The sequence below is a fragment of the Solanum dulcamara genome, chromosome 7, assembly GCF_947179165.1.
Source record: "Solanum dulcamara chromosome 7, daSolDulc1.2, whole genome shotgun sequence".
Classification (NCBI taxonomy): domain Eukaryota; kingdom Viridiplantae; phylum Streptophyta; class Magnoliopsida; order Solanales; family Solanaceae; genus Solanum; species Solanum dulcamara.
This window is the reverse complement of record NC_077243.1, coordinates 71,950,247-71,968,522: the sequence shown is the minus strand read 5'-3', so window position 1 is coordinate 71,968,522 and position 18,276 is coordinate 71,950,247. Positions and strand designations below refer to the sequence as shown.

Sequence of the window (18,276 nt, the reverse complement as noted above, 5' to 3'; positions counted from 1 at the left end):
GAGCTCCTACTGTTTATGACCCAATATGTGTTTTAAATTATATGTATTGATAATAGTAATGATATACATAGTGTAATTCACATGTAATTAATCTATTCCTACGTTCCAATTTTATTGTCACATTTATTAAAAATAATTATGTTTAAATTACTAGTTATTTTAGAATATTTAAATGCAAAACTTTTATTTCTTATTCTTAGTATTAATTGATATAAAAAGTTAAAAAGAACTAATTGTGCATATATATTTCAAAAATCATGATCAAATTTAAATAATAATATTATATAATTTGACTGCGATCACAAAGGATTATTAGCGGTAATGGTTGGCCTTCACATGATCACATAACACACCCTATTTGTGCATTGTGATCATAACTGGTTCCCACACGATCGCATAAGAGGCATCAGACATCAACAAAAATCTACAACACATTTTCACATTCTAAGATACAAAATTAACCTCTAGCCTCTTGGGTTCAAATTCGAGCATGCCAACAAGTCTCAAAATTAGATCAAATAGATTTATGTGAAATCTCAAATCACTCAGCAACCCACTAATTTAAAAAAGGAGGGATAGTTTTTTTAAATTTGACTTTTAAGATAAGATTACAACAACAACAACAACCCAGTGAAATTCCACAGCGTAGGGTCTGGGAAGGGTAGAGTGTATGCAGATCTTACTCTTACCAAGGTAGGACGGCTGTTTCCGGAAGACCCTCGACTCAAAAGAAACATAAAAAGAGGTCAGATAAGGCTATGAGGTTCAAAGCGATTTAAGAAAGCAAATATCAAATAACGCAAAAAACAAAAGCGACATAGATACTTTTAAAATAAGATTGCGTTAAAAAATCTTTCCGAGCCCACTAAGTCCAAGAATATGAAATAAAGCTAAATAGAGCATCAAATCAACAATTATTGTACAATATTCGAAACAAAAATTTAGATTGTTACAAAGTAATAGCCTGAAATGGAAGGAAGGATAACAATAGTGATAGTTGTTAGGTAAATCTAAATTAAAGGAGGGGAAGGAGGTATGATTGAATAAAAATAAGCTGGAGGTAAATCTGGTGATCTCGTGGAGGTAGGATTTGAAGAATTTACGAGGAAATCTAGAAGGAAATGTAGTGACATTAAATATGTACATATCTTAAAACTCAGTTATTAGCACTTAAAAGACGATTTTCTAAAATTGAGAACCCATATTATTAAAATTTTGATTCTTCTTCTGCCACCGCCTACTCCCCACACCATCTCTTCTCATTACATCTTATTAGATTACATATAAATACACTTGAACTCACATTTTTTTTGACTTACTTACCAAACACTAGAAAATACTTAAAATTCTCACTTTATTTTTTAAAAAAATTATTTTTGCTGAGTACCAAACACACCTTTGATTCCAACAACCTCATGACTGGACAAAACAATATACTATTTTATATATGCCTACCCTAAAAGAATCAAATTTGTCTTGAAATGATTCTTGAAAACTCTCACTAAAGGCCACATTTCTTTTTCCCTTTCAGTTTATACCATTCCTCTCCCCACCTACCCCACCACCACAAAGTTAGGCCAATGCAATTAATTTTCTGGTTCTAAATTATTGATTTGATCCCTACATCTAGTCAAAAAATCTGTCATTTTAATTTCACCTTCTTTTTTTTTACATAATCCCCCCCCCCCCCCCCCCCCAAAAAAAAAAAAAACAAGCAATTATTGATCTATAAGTGTTTTGAAACTATGGAGCTAAGTGCCATTAGGAAACACAAACACATTGTGAAGATTTGCCAATTAAGTTGTCTTCTCTTTACTTCTACTGTTTAATATCCTCCCTGCGTTGTGTCTTTGCGACGCATCAGTTTATAGCACTAATTAATTAGTCGATTTTCCCAAAAATAATTTACCAAAGATCATGGCGATGTTGAAATTGAATCATGTTTCGAATTTGGGAATGGGGAAAAAGTTTGATTTTGGCAACAGGGGAAGAGGAAGTGGATTTTTGAGATATGGAGGAATGAGAAGAGATGAAAAACAGGGGATTTGTTTGAATTGTTACAGCGGAATTGATAATGGTAGAATGATTACTATGAGTAATACTGATAATTACTTCTATAGTTCGATAACAACGACGACTGATTCAACAACTGGAGTTGATAATGACGACGGAGAAGAATTTGTGAGGATGATGAGGGAAGCTCAGCCGTATTTTCTCGCGCATAGGGATCGGACATTCGTTGTTGTATTGTCAGCTGAGATTATTGATAGCCCTTATTTACCTTCCATACTCAAGGTATGTTTTCTTCTCTTCTCTTCATCTCGCTTTTATATTTCATCTTTTTAGTTGAGTTAGTATATTTTGAATATCCAACTTTACAAGAAGAAAAATAGTTAATTTGGATATGTGAGTGTTGCTATATATCAAAAATGATGATGAGATGAATAAGATTTTTTTACTTTAATTGAGCTCTCAAGTTCAAACATTAAATTTAAGAAAAATACTTATAAAGAGTTATCTCTTTAATTAATGAGACTTAATTACGTGTTTGAACTAATGGGGGATTTATAGGTTTGATTATGAATTTGTGTGGAGTTAATAATTTCTTTATTTCAATTTGTATGTGATGTTTTGACTTGATATAAAAAAAAATTAAAAATAAATAAAATTTAAATATTGTGATCTTAAATTAAAAATATAAAAAAACAAATAAATTGAGACGGTCAAATGTGCGTGCATGTGATTTACGTGTAACACTATTGTTAGTGTGAACAAAAATAAAATTCTTGTAACTTGTAAGAGTTACTATTATATAGTCAATGGCAATTAATTAAACTTGGCCTTTTACAAGGAAGTTTGCTCAATTATGGAAGTTTGCTCATTCCAGTTAAGTGCTAACTAATGAGACATTTCAAATATTTAAATAACGCAACACTCTAATTATATACTCCTTTCGTTACTATTTACTTGTCAAATATTCCCTCCATCTTATATTAGATAAACACTTTTTATTTTACACGATGATTAAGAAATAATTAATAGATTGATCAATTTTACTATTTTTCTCTTTGATTATATTAATTAGCCTCTTGAAAAAAGAAATTTTTGAATCATCAAAATTTATTTATATTTTCAAAATATATTAATTGTAGGGGTAAAATGAAAAAAATATATTTTTATCCTGATTTAGTAAGTGATCAAGAAATATGAGATAAATATTTTTAGTAAAATGGCCATTTAATATAGGACAGAGAGAGTTTTTTTTTAATTTGATTTTCCTTTTTACTTGTTAATTTTGACAAATCAAGAAAGGACAATTTTTTTCTTTCTATTATACCCTCAATTTATTAACATTGAGTTAATATCTTTGAAAAATATAGTGAGTAAATATGTTTAAAACTCTATCAATTAATAAGGATAAAATGGTAAACTAACTATACCAACTATTATTTTTTTAATAGATGTATCAAATCAAAAATTGACAACTAAAAAAGAACGGAAGGAATACTTATTACGTTTATTCATATGATTGTATTTTAATGAAGCACGATATTTTTTTAAAAAAATATTAATCAAAAATACATATGCTGTCATGTTTTTACAAATATAAAAATAAATTTATTAAATAGAAAATAGAGAATTTAAAGGATCTTAAAAAGATCTTATTTAAAGCATTGAAAATTTTAAGGAGTTTTTAAATATAAAAAGATATTGTTTTTTTAAATAAGATTAAAAAAGATCATGTATTTTCTTTGCCTAATTTATGATTGCTTTTTGTTAGAAGTGGAATTTAGAAAAAAAAATGGTATAATTTATGGTCGAAAATATTTCATAAATTTAATAGTTATAAATTATTTCATTACAATAAATAATTTTTAAAAAAATTAAATTATACTTAAATCTTTTTTTTTGTTTGGATGTTTGTTACCATTATATTGTTGGTTTAAATATCACATTTATTTTAAATGTAGCCTAATTTTTTTTATTGTATGATTTATATTCATTGTTAGGTAACTACAAAAATTCAATTTTATGCAACGAACGAGTTGATAACAATTTGATGTGATCACATCATAAACTTAACATTTTCTTCTAATTTTATCTTTACTTATTATTTAATAATCTTATTTTAAATTTTATCCTACTTTTTATAGTAGTTCTTCATACCTTATTTTTCTTATAAGTTTATCATTCAAATTATTGATGTGTGACATTATATAACGATCGAGAATAATATAATATGATATAATACAACAAAATCTATTCAAATATTAGATTCATTAAAATATAATATAATACAAATACTATCAGATTCAAGGCTATTTCTTTCAAACCCCCGATAAATTCAATCATTTTCACAAATACATTATGAAATATTACATAAACCACCGAATCCAATAAATCATACCTAAATAAGAAGACCGGTTGACCCGGACAGACCGGATCGACAGTTAACCAGTAGCCATACCGGTCTGTACCGGTTCATGTCCATTACGGCTTCCGGCGAACCTTTCTTCTTCAAAATTCTCCGACTCCACCAACTCCCGTAAATCCCCAATGTTAGTTTCACCGTCAAGCCCTTGTGCTCCAGTTATTAAACAATGTGAGCTACCAATTTTTTCTCGCAGCAATGTTTGGGCACCTCCAGTTCCAAATAGTCTCCGAGGGAGACGAAAGGTGTTATCATTTAGGGTTAATTTTTCGAAGAGATTCTCAATTAGGTGCGGTGTTTATGGAGAAACGGAGAGTTCCGCTGGTTTCGGCGTGAGCAGTGCCATAAAAGATGACTTATTCGTTGGGTTTTTCCGAGAAGCTTGGCCTTATTTTCTTGCACATAGAGGTTGTTCTAATCTCAGCTGAAATTGTTGATAGCCCTCATTTGGATTATCTTCTCATGGCATGTTCCTATTTTAACTTTGTCTTCTAGTTATTACTCGGGATATCCATCTCCCGTTTGGGGCATAGATTTTGAAGTTGATGAAAATTTGAGTTATTGAAGTTGCTATTTTTGGAACTTTGAAAGTTGTATTTGGACATGCATTTTACTTTAATTTTTTTTCAAGTTTTGTGACTGAATGTGAATTTTTTCCCAAAACTGGTATGAGCCTGTTAGCTAGTTTTTGGGAACTTGAGAATGTTTGAAGATCAGATTTCATGGCCAAATAGATACTATTTGAAGATTAAATTTTCAAATACTACTGCCAAAATCTATGGCCAAACGTTAGCTCAATTTGTTATTTTTTATTATTTTTTTCCTTTTGTAGTAGTGGAAGTCCAAGTTTGGATTTTTGTAACTGTGCGGCTTAGTGTGAGATTTAGAGAAGTTTAAATTTTAAAAGAACTTTAACTGACCAAAAAATTAAGATTCTTAATGGCTTTGAATGAAATGAAATTTATACAGAAGATTCATATAGTTGAATTGGGTTAGTTTGGGATTGAGGAGTGATTGATTGGTTTTTGGTAATAGTAAGTTCATTAGTTTGTTGATTTATCCCACTTTCTGTTATGCATGACGGTTTGATTTACGCACAAACTTTGCAGGATATCTCTCTCCTTCATGGCCTGGGAATCAAGTTTGTTCTTGTACCAGGAACGCATGTCCAAATTGATAGGTTTCTGGCTGAAAGAGGTGAGAAAAATGCTGTTATTTTCTTTTCCTGTTCTTTTTGATAGTTCTAGTTTGTCGCCGCTACCTGTGTTTTCTTCACTATTTCTGATGCTGATGGCAGATCATTTGTTATTTTCTCTTCTTTTTATTGTTTGTTATTCTTAATGATAGACAGTTTTTTTTCAACTTAGACTCCACTTACATTAGTTCGATGTTTGCCAGGAGTCTTCGTATTTTAGTGAAAGACTTGTATGTCCATGTACTATGAGATTTAGAGAACCTCTTGTTTTAGAGTACTTAGTATTGGAATGAAATGGACCTGAATGTGAATTCAGTTGATTCATATAGCTGGTGTTGACTAGTTTGCGATTGATACAGAGTTAATTAATTAATTAGTTATCTCAGATGGAATTTTGATGACTTTGTCTTAACTAAAATGTTAATTTTCTTCATCTTGATATTATCATCCTCTAGAAGGTGTCCCTGCGTTGGTATATGTATCGTCCTATCAAATGAAGAGAAACTATCTAGGCATGTTTTACACCCAAAACTCTGAAGACATTAAGCTTATAAAAACTCAGGATAGTCTAAATGGTATTCTGCCTCTAATTTGACTCGAAAAACTTCTTGGGTCTCTTCTAAACAGTGAAGGCTTCAGGTTAAAGCTTGATCAATGTGCTAATGATGAGCTGGAGCTCATAACCTAGTAAATAGTTTAGATTCAAGATCCTATTTCCTATTATATTGACTGTAATACATTTCCACTAAATTGCTATAATTAACACGGAGAAACCCCAAGCTTTGGCATCCATTTTCATTCGTAGAAAGAGAAATCAATAACATTCGTGGCCTTGATAATTTATTTTAAAATAACCAAAAGTTGCACACAAAGGAGTTTAACAGTCTTTACTATTCGAAGTCTTCTACTTTTTCTTTTTTAATTAGCACCATTATATTATTTTTCTTTTCCTTAAACTACAATTTTTTCTCTATCTTAAGAAGAATATTCTCAGAAGCAAGTGATTTGAAACTCTTTCTTACAGGAAGTGAGCCCAAGTATGTAGGCCGCTACAGAGTAACAGACCCTGATTCACTGATGGCTGCAATGGATGCAGCTGGGAGAATTCGTCTTATGATAGAGGCAAAGTTGTCTCCTGGGCCATCATTGACTGGTGTCCGCCGGCATGGAGAAAATAGTCGCTGGCATGATGGTGTTAGTGTTGCTAGCGGTAATTTTCTAGCAATGAAGGTGAGAATATAACTCATTGCACAACGTAAATATTATGAAAAACACGTTCTTTATGGGTTTTAAATTTTTTGCATCAAATGTCATTTCAATCATAATGAGGTTGACTTGGGATTTTCATTATAATTTCCGGCAGAGAAGAGGAGTTGTAGAAGGAATCGATTATGGAGCAACTGGTGAAGTAAAGAAGATAGATGTTTCTCGCATTAGTGAGAGACTTGATCAGGATAGCATTGTGTTATTAAGCAATCTTGGTTATTCCAGCTCTGGAGAAGTTTTGAACTGCAAGTATGCTTTATGGCTTTAGATAGGTATCTTTGTTGATGTTATGCATCAGTAGTCCTGCATCTTGTTCTACTTAAGTCTTTAAAATCAGCAAATAAACAGAATTTCAGGAAGCTACATACTAAAGCATAGTGATACATAAAACTTAAGCTTAGTAGTGATCAATTTTCCTGTTCTACCCTCTCTTTTAATCAAACTGGTAAGTTGCCATTTTCATGTTTACTTTAACTTATGGGACATTCTCTTTTGTTTACTCTTCAACTGCTTGAAAGGCACAAAATGCCCCTGCTCTCTTCTTCCTTTTTTTTTTTTTGTGAAAACTCGTTCACTTGGAAGATTGCAATACTTAAATCTCAGTGATAGGAACGAAATCCTGAAGTCAATCAAAAGGAAGTCTTCTAGTGAAATCTTCACACGAAAAGGGGGAATTAACTAGCAAGAATGTGATTTATGCCTAGAGGGCATGCCAACTATTATCAGAAGAACTGTAAAATTAACTATTGTAAAGGAAATGTTACTTCAGGTTGATCTCATTTTGGTCACACTTTTGGGTTTATGTATACTTGATTGAATAGGTTACACTCAACTTGGGTGGTTTCTTATAGTAACGTTTATTTTACCTATCAATTAATTTCTTCACGATTCATGTAGTTTTAGATATCATTCGAAGACTCTCAACCGGGTGATAAGGAAGTACACCAACAACTTTCTCTGTTCGTAGTTCTTTTGTTACAAGATAGTACTATTTTCTCATAAAAAATATTGTGCTCGTGCACACACACACACATATGTGGGACAAAAATGACTCTCATCTATTGGAGGGGTGATATAGATGGATTTGTTGATTAAAAATTAGCTTAACATTGGACTTTGAGGACATCTTTATCCCTCACTATGGGTAGAAGCCAATAGTTTCACGATTTTATGTGTGTCAGAGCCCTCTGTGGGAATGCAATTTTTTTATATCAATCTGCTTTTCTTGGAAACTTAGCTTGCTTTAAACAGTGGTCATGTGTTTGCGGAGATCACTTCATTTCTTAATGTGTACTAGTTTTCTTTTTTTTTTACAAAACTATTTCTGATTAATTAAGCTAGATGCTCAGTACACACCATTTTTCTGAAACCACCATTGTGAGTCAGCTTTTTGTGGATATGTTAAGTGTGTCACAGCCCTCGGTGTGAATGCTTACCTTTTTAATCAATCTACTATTTTGGGAACTCAACTTGTTTTACACAATGGTCATCTGTTTCATGATCCCATGCTGAGTTAGTTCATTTTACAATTCCTAATGTGAAACATGGTTTTTTTTTCCTGTAAGTAATTTCTGATTGATTAAGCAAGATTCTCAGCACACAACATTCCTGACTCTTCAATCACGAGTCAGTGTTTCGTGGATATGTTTTTTTTTTCCTTCTTTATTTTTCCTTGAGTTTTAAGATTGATGATGTGTTCTATTTTATTGAAGCACATATGAAGTTGCCACAGCTTGTGCCTTGGCTCTAGGAGCGGAGAAATTGATTTGTATTATAGATGGTCCAATTCTGGATGAGTCTGGCCGTCTTATTCGTTTCTTGACTCTTCAAGATGCTGATATGCTGGTTCGCAAACGAGCAGAACAAAGTGAGACAGCAGCTAATTATGTAAAAGCTGTCAGTCAAGAGGACTTCAATTGTTTAGGTCACAATGGTTCCAATGGAACAATCTCTTCCTATAATATGAATGGTTTTAGCCAAAAATACAGTGTTTTTCAGAATGGTGTTGGTTTTGACAATGGGAATGGGCTTTGGTCTAGTGAGCAGGGTTTTGCCATTGGAGGACAAGAGAGGCTAAGTCGACTAAATGGTTATCTTTCAGAGTTAGCTGCAGCTGCTTTTGTGTGCAGAGTAAGATCCTGGCTGTCTAATCACTATATCTGCAGATTTATAGATGTGTCTAAACTAGACAATAATTGTCATGTTATTTACCCAAACCCTAAATATACGACAGAAAATTGCATGTTCTCTAAACTTGACCCTTGATGACTAAAGGGGTAGATTTAGGAAGATATCTCTCATTGCTGTTAAACTTCTTTTATAATAGCTTGTGCATTAGAGATATGTATATTCAGAGACTAGTCAACTAGTTTTCATGTTCTCACTACATATTATGGCTATATATGGTTTGCTGTGTCTAGTAACTATCAACTTTCACAGTGATCTATCATCCATTGCTTCACTTGATGAAATTGTCATGTCTCTACTAAATTGACTCCTCATTTATCAATATGATATCTCTATTGGCTTATTGGTTAAAACTTTTGCCAATTCTGTACTCCATTTGCCATCAGGGAGGTGTTCAAAGAGTTCACCTGCTGGATGGTACTATTGGTGGAGTTTTACTAAAGGAATTGTTCCAAAGAGATGGAGTTGGGACAATGGTAGCTAGGTATGCAAATCTTGATGAAATATTGATTGTAATTTAGTCAAGACATGTTGATATTCAGTTTTCCACATTTACATCATTTCCTCTTTAAGTTGATCAATGAAATTCACTTTTCCTTGTGTTTTTGAACCGTCAAATCCATGGTAAAAATAGTTCACTGTCAAAGCAAGTCATGAATGAGAAGACAAAAATATAATCTACAATTAATGAGCTCAGTAGGTTAAGAGTAACAAATTGGGCTAATGCGAGCCACCTTTCACCATCATGGTTAAAACACCACCAAATATGGAGAAGAACAGAAGGAAATCACTGTGCTATTATTTCTATCCAAATTTGACATTATATTTTCTTTGTGGAGAAATCCATGGTGCAACTTAAAAGATTCAATCCCCTAGGACACAATTTGGTATATGACTATTAGAAGTAATAGCCAAAATTTCTTGAGATGTTTAACCCTAAGTTGCTCATACTCGGGTGCGGGTATCCGACGCGGATGCGAATTCGAGGGTCAGATTCGGCAAAATCTTAATTTTAAGATTCGGGGGTACGGATCCAGGTATGGATACGGGTGCTGGGATTCGGATAAAAATTCCAAAATTATAAAATAAAGCTATAAAGATATTCTAAATTTTGAAAGATCTTCTAGGTCGTCTTTCCCAAGACCCCCAACTTCTTTCAAGCTCTGTGGTTCTTCCCCTCAGAAAAGAAAAAGAAAGTCATTCAAGACTTCCACCAATTCTCCTTACAGATCATTGCTACTGTCTACAAAAAGTCTGAACACAACAACTTGAATATTTAGCTTCTCTCTGTTTGGCTTGAAACATGAAGCGACGAATATTGACCAAGAGGAAAAGCTAAAAAAGAGGCAAAAAGACTATAATATTGAAAGTATGCCATTCCTCATGTCTTAAATCTATTTTATCTTTTATCAAAATCTCAATTTTCCCCCAAATTGGTCCATGGACTCTTGGTTAAAGTATCTGATGTGGGTTGACCGAATCCCACACGCATCCCGCACCCGCACCCGCATCCGTCTCGTGACGACACAGGTGTGGCAGCAGAAATGAAGAGTCAGCGCAACTTAGGTTTAACCAGCTACTTATGTTGCCACAATGAACTTGGCCTTTTGTTTACAATATTGATATATAGAACTCCACTATCAGAGAGAATCTGCATGTCTCTGGTTGTCTGATCCACCCCCAATATGACATTATGTTTTTCACCACAGAAGTTCATGATTGCCCTGTCTCTAGAATTAACAGTTGTACTCTCAGTCGGATAATTATGTTAGGACATACCTAATTGATATTTGCTGTCCTTTTTATGACTATCCTTCGACTAAGATGTGCATGAATCTCTCTTCCTCAGTGATCTTTACGAAGGAACACGAATGGCTAGGCTGTCGGATATTCCCGGGATCAAACAATTGTTACATCCTCTAGAAGAGTCTGGAACATTGATCAGAAGGAGTGAGGAAGAGGTTACTCTTGATGCTTTTTATAATGCTCAAATAGTTATTAAATACGCTTCTATTTGGATAATATTTGTATATCATTTTTCTTTTTTCATAATTATGTGCTTTTAACTTGTTCTAGCTGGTGAAGGCACTGCATTCATTCATTGTCGTGGAGAGAGAAGGCCACGTTATAGCTTGTGCTGCTCTCTTTCCTTATTTTGAAGAAAACTGTGGAGAGGTTGCTGCTATTACCGTTTCTCCGGATTGTCGTGGCCAAGGACAAGGAGACAAATTACTTGGTATAGTGACTCTTTTCTCATAGTAAAACTATTTACTATTTGCGATATGCAATGCATGTTAGCAGTTTCATGATGTTGTGATTATTTGCATTTGTCGTATGAAATTGCAAACACATTAACAAGAGAACAATCTAAAGTTTAAGATATTTCCGGAAGCCTTTATATCACTTGGATAAGCACATCGTAAAAAGAAGTCACTTTAATTTTGTGAATTTTTTGGTTTTTTATGTATCCACCGAGCAGCTATATGCTTGAAATAAACACTTGCAAAAGTAACAGCATGGCTGGTCTATGCATTTTTCCTTTTTCAGTTGTAGAAAAACATAGCAATCTGTCCAAAGGTAGATACCATTTGCCCTTCCGATCCATGATCCTGATTTTGCTCCAAGTTCAAAGTAGAGGTTATGTAACTTATATAAAATTGATCCAACTTGTAAGAAGAAAATGGGGGAGCTTAAGAATTTAGCGCATAAGAATAATTTGTGTATGGTTATGCTGGTAGTAATACTGCCAATATCTATATGTTGTATGTGTGTGTGTTTGCCTATTAATTGATTTACTCAGTAATGTGTTAACTAATAATATGATCCTGGATAGTTCGGAAGTTTGGAGCCTATAGAATACAGTTCCAATATATTTAGTGAATCATTGATTCGTTCCAAGTCCAAGAATGTTCAAGGAATACCATGTTTGGAGATTTAGGGATTCTACAAACTAGTTGAGGAGAATGTTCTTGCAGAATACCAGTCAGTGCGCCGCATTGGCTACCCAAGGAGTATATAAATGTCAAGTTTTGGGTAAAAGGTAATTCAGATCAAGGATCTGGATGCTTCAGCGAACTGTCTTTTCTCTGCCACTTCCAGGTCAATGAGCGCTTCGTCTTGCTTAATGTGCGTTCCACTAGCGTCATCGAGGTCTAAGGCATACGTTTACTTACCAATGAGCCTCTTTTGAAGATGCAACACTAAACAATTGATATTTCACTTTCTTTGTTCATATATTTGTCATTTATGCTTATGATTATTAGTCTTGGATTAAACATATGTATTTGTATTTTTTCTCCCTTTGCGCCTTTTTTTTCCTTAAAGCCCATACTTTATTTGCGCTTAAAGCCCCAACGGACCTTAGAACCTTTTTGCACTTTTTGCTTTTGATAACACTGATTCTCTGCCACACCTAAAACACTGACTTCAATTGGAATCAGATCATTAGTCTGGAGTACTTTTAACCCAAAATTTGACATTTAGATGCTCCTCGGGTAGTCAATGTGATGTACTGGCTCATATTCTGCAACAATGTTATCCTCAGCTTGTTGTAGCAATCCCCACACCTCCAGATGTGGTATTTCTTGAATAATTTTGGACTTGTCGCGAGACAAGGGTCCACTAGATATCTTGGAATCGTCTGCAATAGGCTACGGACTATCCAAGATTGTGTCAATTTCTTCCTCTTGAAGGGGTTTGTCCTTGAATCTTCCATAGACATAAATATAAAGCAAATCACAACCGAAGTCACACATGATTTCCTTGGTTGAAATAATTCCCCCAGTCCTTCCTCTTACACCAAAAAGTACCGGATGGTTACTTGGATTGGTTCTTGCATCCTTGTGCCCACAAGGATGGGTGAGTTGTGCCTAAACGGATGGATGAGTTCGGTTTGAGTGTTCCTCAATCGGGTGAATCTATATGCTTCGGGGTGGAGGGACGATGTATCCCTTTTAGGTACAAAGGGCCATAGGTTTGAGTCCTGTCACCTTGATGAGAAATTGTGGTTAGACAGTAAAGCAAACAGTGCAAAGCATAAAATAAAAGACATGATGAATCTAGACATTACTGTCAGTGATATGTTATATATCAGAACATCATCATATAAGATAACAATATCACCAGCGAAAGCAAGGGGTTTGCCTTCTGGGTCAAGCTCGTCGCACAGGGCTTGCCTAGTGCAGGTTACCTCTCCTGTGTGGTTTGCGAGCTATTGCATAGGAGCGGGGGTTTTGCCTTGTGCGCACCCAAAGGGTAGCGGCTGTGGGTTTCCCTTGTTATAAAAAAAAGGATAACAATGTCACCCACAAAAGTTATAAGAGTTAGTTCATTACCTCCAATAATACCTTAAGGGTTCTTAGGAAGCTGAAGCATTAAAGTGAGTCAATTATACGTACCGTATACGTGATTTTCTATATTTCCCCATGTGATGGCTCTAGTTGGAAATCTTTTGTTGTATTTCAGGTCATACACCTGCAAATAAGGATTAGAATAATCAAAAGGTTCAATAACAAAACAAATCAACCACTGAGCACTCTTCCTCCACCCAACAAGGTTTGTTCTCCCACAAACTCCTAGAGTTACCAAACACTTCTTGGAATTAGATTGGTTATATGGTAACTTCAACATCAACATTCCCATATTCTATTTCAAGAAACACTTCATCTCTATCCTACATAGGTTAGAAAATAAAGAAGAGAGTTTCCCACTCAATCTCTCATTTTTTGTCGTTCACCGTCTTTTCATCATCACTTACAACACTTTTGCTAACTCACTATTTTTCCCTCTTGCTTCACCTCTCCTTGTTTTAACACACTTTGCTCACTGGACATCCCAGTATCCCGCTAACCTCACACAACACTACTTCTACGATGACAACATGCGCTCCCTTACTCCTCTCAAATTTTTGTCTCTCAATCTCACTTTTATTCAGAGTAATAGAGTTTTCAAGACATGGAATCATTTATGGAATTCTCTTGTATGAGATGATAACTCCTTTTTCTCTTTAGTCATCCCAAGTAATAGTAAGTGGCCATAACCTCTCACATTATTTATAACACAAATTACATCTTCCTCTTAATTGTTCTAAGAGAGCTCTTGAAGCCAACTCCATTTTTTAAAGGAATCCAAGTAGACATCACTACAAGTAAAGAACCATTTGAAGTTCCTATTGGACCTAGGCTTCCTCTTTAGATATAATGCACAATTTTGGCACTACACTCTACTATTATCCTTTTGGCACTTCATGATTATCCATTCCTCCAAACTTCCTTCTCAAGAGAGCTTGGTGGTCTTAAGAATGGTTCGGGTGGGAGATTCTCTTAAGAATAAAGAATTTTTATTACCTGTGGGAGAAATCTCGATAGCAAACAATTAGATATTAAAGTTCCTCAACAACACCCTTATGTGTTTTCCCTCAAAGATGTCACTCATCTCTCATGTTTCTCTCAATACAACTTTAACTCGCTCTAATAATCTCACTGAGTCTAGCCTTTTTCCGTTCTATCCCAAAGTTAGAAATCAACTCACCGAAATCACCAACAATTATTGAATTTCTCGAGGTAATTTTCTAGAGTGGAATTGATATGAACAAAAAATTATGTTAAAAGCTAAAGGATTAGAATCAACAAAATCCAAGGAAGTAAACGAGAAAAGCACGGATGAAATACGGACTTCCAATATTAAGAACATGTTTATGCGAACTAGCACTAGATTGTTCTTAACAAGAATCCAATTTTTTTCCCAACAATGGAAGATTTTAGTCTAGCCAAAATCAAACAAGATTCTTTCCGCCTGTTCTTTTTTTGGTTTCCAATAATTCTTCCTGAATCTAAGCAATAACAATAATGAAAACAACCATCTTCTTTACTCTTTTTTAATAAACAAGAACTAAGAAACGAGGGTTTATATGAATAAGTCCAAGCTAAAGCTCTGATACTAGGTCATTGATTTGGAATACTTAATACAAAACTTCACAATTAGATGCTCCTTGGGTAGCCAATGCAGCGTATTGACTCATATTTTGCAACAATGTTCTCCTCAACTTGTTTGTAATAATTCCCAAGCTCCAAACGTGGTATTCCATGAACACTCTTGGTCTTGACACAAGTCAACGGTCCACTAAACATCTCAAAATTATTCGCCAATAGGCCCCGTACTATCTGGCTGTTCAGGATCGTATCAACTAATTTCTCATAGTCGTGCTTTGTTGTTCTTGCACTTACTTGAAGAATGTTGTGTCTTTAAAAGTGGAGAAAAACTGTTATGTGCTTTACATCTCTTCTATCTACCTAAACACAGTTGGTGTCCTTGAACTTTTTGGTCTGAATTAAAATTCTGCACTTATTATTGCAATAGCCAATAACTTTCTATTCCCAAAAAATTGCAGATTACGTTGAGAAGAAGGCATCCTCCCTTGGATTGCAAATGTTGTTCCTTCTTACAACTCGCACAGCTGATTGGTATGTTCATTTCCACTTTCCTGTACCCTGGCCAATATATTCATTGTTCTTCTAATTGGCGAATGAACATTGATTTCCGAACTAAAATGCAATGGACAATGGCAGATAACTGTGTCATTAAATTTATTGCAATATTCAAACTGAATTTGAGAATATGGGTCTTTAGTCATTTCAACAGGGAGATAAAGCTAAGATACTATTTCAAGGTACAGAGAATCATAAAGGAAAAAAGAGAAGAGTTCCTCTTGGTTGACTCTTATTACTACTACTTGTTTTTGGGTATGCTGTTGCGTGTGTATTCCACTTCAATGAGTATAGGATTTTAAAAAGCACATAAATATTATTAAACAATGTGTTTGAGTTATAAAATAAAAATTAAAAAAAGTATAAGCTCTTTGAGATGATGGATGTTGATCCTATTTAACTAAATCAATAAAAGAAGCTGTCCTGCAAAAATATTCAGATGCTTTATTATAATTTTGATATATGAGTTCTGCATTTGCTTTAAAGCAGACAGAGTAGCACAATGTGCTTACTTGTACTTTATTAAATAATGAAGTTCTTGTGCTTTACTTTGTAATACTCAAAATGGACCAATAGTAAATCTAAGGGGTCGAATTTTTATTATTGGGAGAGAAGAGAGAGAGGAAAATGCAATAGGATTTTTATTATATATATAACAAAATTCAATAATAGAAGGTTTTTAATGGTGAGTAGTTTATGTATAGAGAGAGAAGTGAGTAGTTGACGTATAGAGAGGGAGAAAGAAGGAAATATGAGTATGGAGATAGAAAATTGAGGTTAAGTGGGAAATAAAAGGCTTTTACCTAAAGTAAAAAAGTGGGGCCGCGCGTGTTTTACACTTCCTCCAAGTAAGCTGGTTGAGTGTTGGCGTAAGCAAATAAGGTGCATGGAATTACGAAAAAAATGAGTTGGGGGTGGGGGTGGGGGTAATAGGACCTTTGTTAAGTTTAGGTGTGTCTTAGGGATTTCGGTCATAACTGGAGGTGGTACTTGTGTATTATCCCTTTATATTTTGATTTCTCATAAATCCTTTTTTACTCTAACAAACTTAAAATAAAAATTCTATTTTAAAATTAAATAAGAAACTTTTATTTTTAAATACATATGGACATCATGGAAATGCACACATAAAAATATTTAAGATAAAGAAGATGAAAGTTTTATTTTAAGAATGAATATTGAATAACTAAAGCTTACAAAGAAAATACAAAAAACTAACTAAAGTGAAGGGTATTTTTGTAAACAAATAACTTATTCTTAAAATTTATGCAATGCATATTATTTTGAATACAACAAATCAAACACTCAATAAGAAATAATCTCAGCATAACTTATTCCGCCATAACTAATCCCAACATAACTTATATTCAAACCAAACGATCCCTAACAGTTTCTCTTAAGAGAAAGCTGTCCTGCAAGAGTATTCAGATGCTTTACTATAATTTCGATATATGAGTTCTGCATTTTCTTTAAATCACAAACAGCGTAGCACAATGTGCTTAACTAAATAATGAAGTTCACGTGTTTGTCCATCTTTGTTCAATATGTGCACATTGGCTGGATTTTGTTGACTTTATCCAGCTTATATAATTGCAAAACCACTCCTCTAATTCTCTAAATTATTCAACGATTCCAAATCCTTAATAGATTCACTCTATATATGCAAGAAACCTCACAATTATGCATTTTTATCAAAGTTTCATTCATATAATGTTCAATGTTGAGACTGGATTTGGTCCTTGAACAAGAAAAGCATCATTAACAGATGGTTTGTTGATTTGATGTTCATGTATGTGTTTCTCTCCTTCACAGGTTTGTGAGACGCGGTTTTTCTGAATGTTCCATCAACTGCATACCAGCTCAAAGAAGGAAAAAGATCAATCTCTCGCGTAGGTCGAAGTATTACATGAAGAAGCTGCTGCCTGATAGAAGTGGTATACGCTTCGAAAGCCCTTTTTCATAATAACAAAAAGGAGTTTCTACTCATCTCTGTAGTGGCTCTGCAATTAGCTTGGATTAAATGGACAAATCCTTGTTAATCCGTGTCCTTTTAAGTGTAATCATAGCAAAGAAGTATAAAAATATGCGCCTGTAAAATAATTACAATGATAAAATTTCAGGTATGTAACATTGTCTGCTTTATAAGTTGCTCTGTGCTTGATTTGGTTGCTAACATTCATCTGTCTTTTTTTCTTCCTTTGGTTGAAATTTTAGAGTTTATGTTGAGGTAACGAAATCTGGAGTAAAGGTTTCTTCTTGTGCTCCATAGATATTCCTTTGATTCTTGTGGATTTGGAGTGTGTTAATTGAGCCTCTTGCAAAGTCATGTGGAAATACATTCCACATAAAAACATGTGCAATTCACACTACTCTTAGCAAAGGTTTTCTTTCATAATTTCATTACTCGTTGAAAAAAGCTCCAAAAAAAAGAAAATTAAAATTCTCTGATACCCTTGTTTGTTGAAAAAGAATAAAGTTATGATGGTGTGAGTCTGCAAAGAGACATTATCTACTCTTCTTCTCCTTTATCTACTGAATGAAGTTGGAGCATAATTTCACACCATCTTCACCTTTTGCAAAGTGATAATGTAGTTAGATCAACAATTTTTCGGGGCAATCTGACAGTTGAGGTGATCAAGATTTTGATTTCCATATCTAGCACTCAAGTTCCGTTCTCTATTATTAGAAGTAAAAATCTTCGGTTGACATCA

General features: G+C 33.9%; 1 protein-coding gene across 3 annotated transcripts; it reads left to right on the top strand.

The window, feature by feature from the left end:
• Window positions 1–1,716: 1,716 nt before the first annotated feature.
• Window positions 1,717–17,740, top strand: LOC129893847 (probable amino-acid acetyltransferase NAGS1, chloroplastic). 3 transcript variants are annotated; one of them, XM_055969267.1, is made up of 10 exons: window positions 1,717–2,295; window positions 5,542–5,629; window positions 6,652–6,857; window positions 6,991–7,142; window positions 8,606–9,023; window positions 9,467–9,564; window positions 10,930–11,041; window positions 11,166–11,316; window positions 15,469–15,541; window positions 17,378–17,740. In XM_055969267.1, the coding sequence occupies exons 1-10, from the start codon at window positions 1,918–1,920 to the stop codon at window positions 17,526–17,528; spliced, it is 1,827 nt and encodes a 608-aa protein (XP_055825242.1). In that variant the 5' UTR covers window positions 1,717–1,917; the 3' UTR covers window positions 17,529–17,740. The 3 variants fall into 3 exon arrangements, with proteins under 3 accessions (XP_055825242.1, XP_055825241.1, XP_055825243.1); XM_055969266.1 differs by having other exon boundaries at window positions 1,718–2,295; window positions 11,157–11,316; XM_055969268.1 differs by lacking the exon at window positions 1,717–2,295 and adding an exon at window positions 4,405–4,840 and having other exon boundaries at window positions 11,157–11,316.
• The last annotated feature ends 536 nt before the right edge of the window (window positions 17,741–18,276 follow it).

Excerpts from the sequence above, each read along its gene's own strand:
- LOC129893847 (XM_055969266.1), top strand. The coding sequence starts at position 1,918 with ATGGCGATGTTGAAATTGAATCATGTTTCGAATTTGGGAATGGGGAAA. Across the intron at positions 5,630-6,651 it reads TAGGTTTCTGGCTGAAAGAG|GAAGTGAGCCCAAGTATGTA; the intron begins GTGAGAAAAATG and ends TCTTTCTTACAG. Across the intron at positions 9,565-10,929 it reads GTTGGGACAATGGTAGCTAG|TGATCTTTACGAAGGAACAC; the intron begins GTATGCAAATCT and ends TCTCTTCCTCAG.